Here is a 3,330-nt window from a genome sequence, read left to right as displayed (position 1 = left end):
ATTAAAATGATTGCAGTTTCACCAGAGTCTGACCCTATTCCCCTGTTCCACAAGACATAAATAACTACAGCCTTGATTGGACCAGAGATTGATTTTAGTAACTTTCTCCTGAAGAGATCACCAACTATGGACTGATCTTGTAGGCATTTGAGTCCTGAAGAGACGCGTTAAAGTATAGGGCCTAACTGTAATACATTTAAATGTTAAGTCTCTACCCAAGGTGAACAAGCATTATTAAGACCCATCTTCATGAATATGCATAGCTCCTGTTGCAATCTGTTGAATATGTATACTTGGCCAGTCCTTTTAGATTAAATTCTTGTCTTACCATTTCCTTCCTGGAAGTGCCTGTTTCATGCTTCTGTGCTTCCCAGACTGTCAGAATGGCCACCTTGCAGGTTGTAACCGTTGATAGGATAAAGCTCTTCTTTCCAAATTTATAAAGTATGCGATTATTTACTTATTTAGAACCTGACATCACAGGAATTATCGTGTACCCTGTGTTGCTTCCCAAAGTGAAGTGTGTAGGGGGAGGAGGGGACGTCAAGGACTGCCCCCACCAATTTTTTGTATATTTGTTTATGCAGGACAACAGATAAAAACAAAACATGGGTAGGGTCAGTCTATGACCCCCCGCATTGGTATGCAAGTGTTAACACCAGGCAGGGATAAAACACACAAGCCTGCCAGAGGATTACTGCAAACACTTCTGTACCGCGCAGATTCCTGGGCTCCTCCCAGACTCCCAGAATCTGACTCTCAAAGAAAAGAAGTCCGCACGTGCAAACGCGGTCCCAGGTGACTGAGGCACCTGGAGGGTGGAGGAGGCGCTGGTGCGGTGGGGAAAGGAAAGGGACTGAGACAGGGGTGTCTCCAGGTGTCAAGACAGGAGGCCAAGGCGGCTGCTGAGCTGGAAGGAGAACCCGGATGCTGCCCAGCCAGAACCTTTGGCCACACTTGGCCAGCGGCCGCACGCCTGAACCTCGCCCGCCGCCCCGCCCCGCCGCTCCGTCCTCCGATTGGCCCTCCCGCCCCACCCATCCTCGGCCTCGGCCAATGGTGACGGCGCGCGCCGGAAGCCGGAAGCCGGAACTTCGGAGCGCGGCCGCGCCGCCGGCGCGCCCCCTCCACAGCTGTCGCTCGGCGCCATGCGAGGCTTCGGGCCAGGTCTGACGGCGAGGTATCTCCTACTTCTGCGTCCCCCGCTGCGGCCGCCACGGCCGCTCGGGTCCCGGCTGTCCAGCGGGCCGGCGGCGGCGGCCGGTGCCCTGGAGCGGGCCATGGACGAGCTGCTGCGCCGCGCCGTGCCGCCGACGCCGGTCTACGAGCTGCGCGAGAAGACGCCGGCGCCCGCCGAGAGCCAGTGCGCGGACTTCGTGTGCTTCTACGGCGGCCTGACCGAGGTGGCCGAGCGGGCCGAGCTGCTGGGCCGCCTGGCGCGGGACTTCGGCGTGGACCATGGCCAGGTGGCCGAGCAGAGCGCCAGCCTGCTCCAGCTGCGCCAGCAGCAGCGGGAGGCGGCCGTGCTGCTGCATGCTGAGGACCGGCTGCGCTACGCGCTGGTGCCCCGTTACCGCGGCCTCTTCCATCACATCAGCAAGCTGGACGGCGGCGTGCGCTTCCTGGTGCAGCTGCGGGCGGACCTGCTGGAGGCGCAGGCCCTCAGGCTGGTGGAGGGGCCAGACGTCCGGGTAAGGCCCCACCCGGGCCGCTCCCAACCCCCAGGCAGCGGGGACGGAGACCCTAGACCCCGGGCGCTCGGCAGCCCTCTCCTAGTAGTCCTTCCCAAACCTCAAACACTCTGCCTTCCCTGCTGGAACAGTTTTAGCCCCCCCTCACCTGTGTCCCCTCCCTTTGCATGCTTTTTGAGTCTTGGTCTCCTTAGAGCGAGTGCACTGCAGGCTCCATCCAGTCTCCCCTTGCAGTTCTCACATTCTAGATGCTCAGCCCTTCAGTCATCTCCGGTTAGTGTGCTCTATGAAGCCTTTTTCATTATGTTAGCGGAAAGGAATTTTGTCCATATGGTATACCTGAACTAAAATATCAAACTGAGCGTCAGGTGACCTTCTAAAAACCTGGGTGGTGTCAGCAAAAGTTAAGTGGACACCCACTGTGTGGGAGACATTGTCCTAAGAGGTCATGTGAAATGGACAAAGATGACCAAGACTCAAGGTCACCACTGCATAGAAGAGTCTCAACACCTTCTGGCCTTCTCTCTGCTGTATAACTTTGGACAGGGCATTTAATTCCCTGAGTTCAGCCCTAAATGTGATGATTTTTAGTTGACTTCTTGAGGTAGTCAGGTGTTAGCATAGTGCGTCCGTGTTAGTTGCAGATAAATGCTTTGAGATTTAAATAATTATGACCTGAAACATTTCCGAGAGTTGAGTACAGCCCTTTGATACTAGTACTATTAAATATGGCAGAAGACTGACCTGCCCTCTTCACGAATGAAAAATGATGTAAATGTTTCAGAAAGTTCTGACATTCAGGACTTTGTCATGTGCTTTAAAAAAACTGAACAGCTGAATTATTATGTCCTAACTCAAGAACTCTAACACTGGAATAATAGCTTTGATTTCCTCAGTCTTAGGGGGGTGACAATGTGTGTCCCCTTTTACAGTGAAATAGACACTGAGGTTGTGTGAGTTTTCCAAGAACTCAGAGCAAATAGTATGTCTCTGATCATCCTCCCAAATCCTGGATTCTTTGTCCTATGGTTGATATCCATCATGCTATAAGAGTTAATTGAGTCTTTATCAGAACTTTTACTTCTTTTTTAGCAACATAGCCTTAGATGCATAAAAATTAGGTGTGGTTAAGGATTCCTCATGATAGCAATTTACAATCCAAAGTGTTACCAAGGGCCAGCAACCTTTGGCCATTAGAGTCCTCACCTGAGAACCCACAGTTCATTACACGACATGAAATCAGTCCTGGATTCTTACTGTGTTGAATTATCATGTTCCAGGCTTACGCCCAGTCTGAAAAGCTGAGCTTTAGTGTTTGAAATGTATTATCCCCCCAATTAGACTGTCAACCCCTTGGAAACTGGGAACTTTGTCTTAAATTTCTTGCATAGCGAAATGGCAATCACTGAGATAGACTCCTGGGGGCGCTGGCGTGAGACACACCTGGCACACTCATCACTCAGCATCTGTCTTGAGTTCAGACTTCTTCATTCTCTGTCGCAGTTCTAAGCCTGGAAGGAAGTCAAGAAGGGCTAGAAAGGGCTCTGCACGGCTGGGAGGGTGCTGCTGTCAGACATTTGAACAACTTAGTTCAGCAAGCATCCTCTGGTTCTGTGAGGTTGTGAAATACATCCCCTTT

At 52.1% G+C, this 3,330-nt stretch overlaps 1 protein-coding gene across 1 annotated transcript in view; it reads left to right on the top strand.

Moving 5' to 3' along the window:
* Nucleotides 1-1,136: 1,136 nt before the first annotated feature.
* MLYCD (malonyl-CoA decarboxylase) overlaps nucleotides 1,137-3,330 on the top strand; it is a 17,084-nt gene continuing 14,890 nt past the window's right edge. The window contains exon 1 of the mRNA XM_003791296.3: nucleotides 1,137-1,691. Coding sequence (XP_003791344.1) covers nucleotides 1,149-1,691 — 543 coding nt within the window. The 5' untranslated portion in view covers nucleotides 1,137-1,148. The remainder of the gene's footprint in view (nucleotides 1,692-3,330) is intronic.

The sequence above is a fragment of the Otolemur garnettii genome, unplaced genomic scaffold (assembly GCF_000181295.1).
Source record: "Otolemur garnettii isolate 467f Iridium unplaced genomic scaffold, OtoGar3 scaffold00047, whole genome shotgun sequence".
Lineage (NCBI taxonomy): Eukaryota > Metazoa > Chordata > Mammalia > Primates > Galagidae > Otolemur > Otolemur garnettii.
This window is presented reverse-complemented; position numbering and strand designations above follow the sequence as displayed.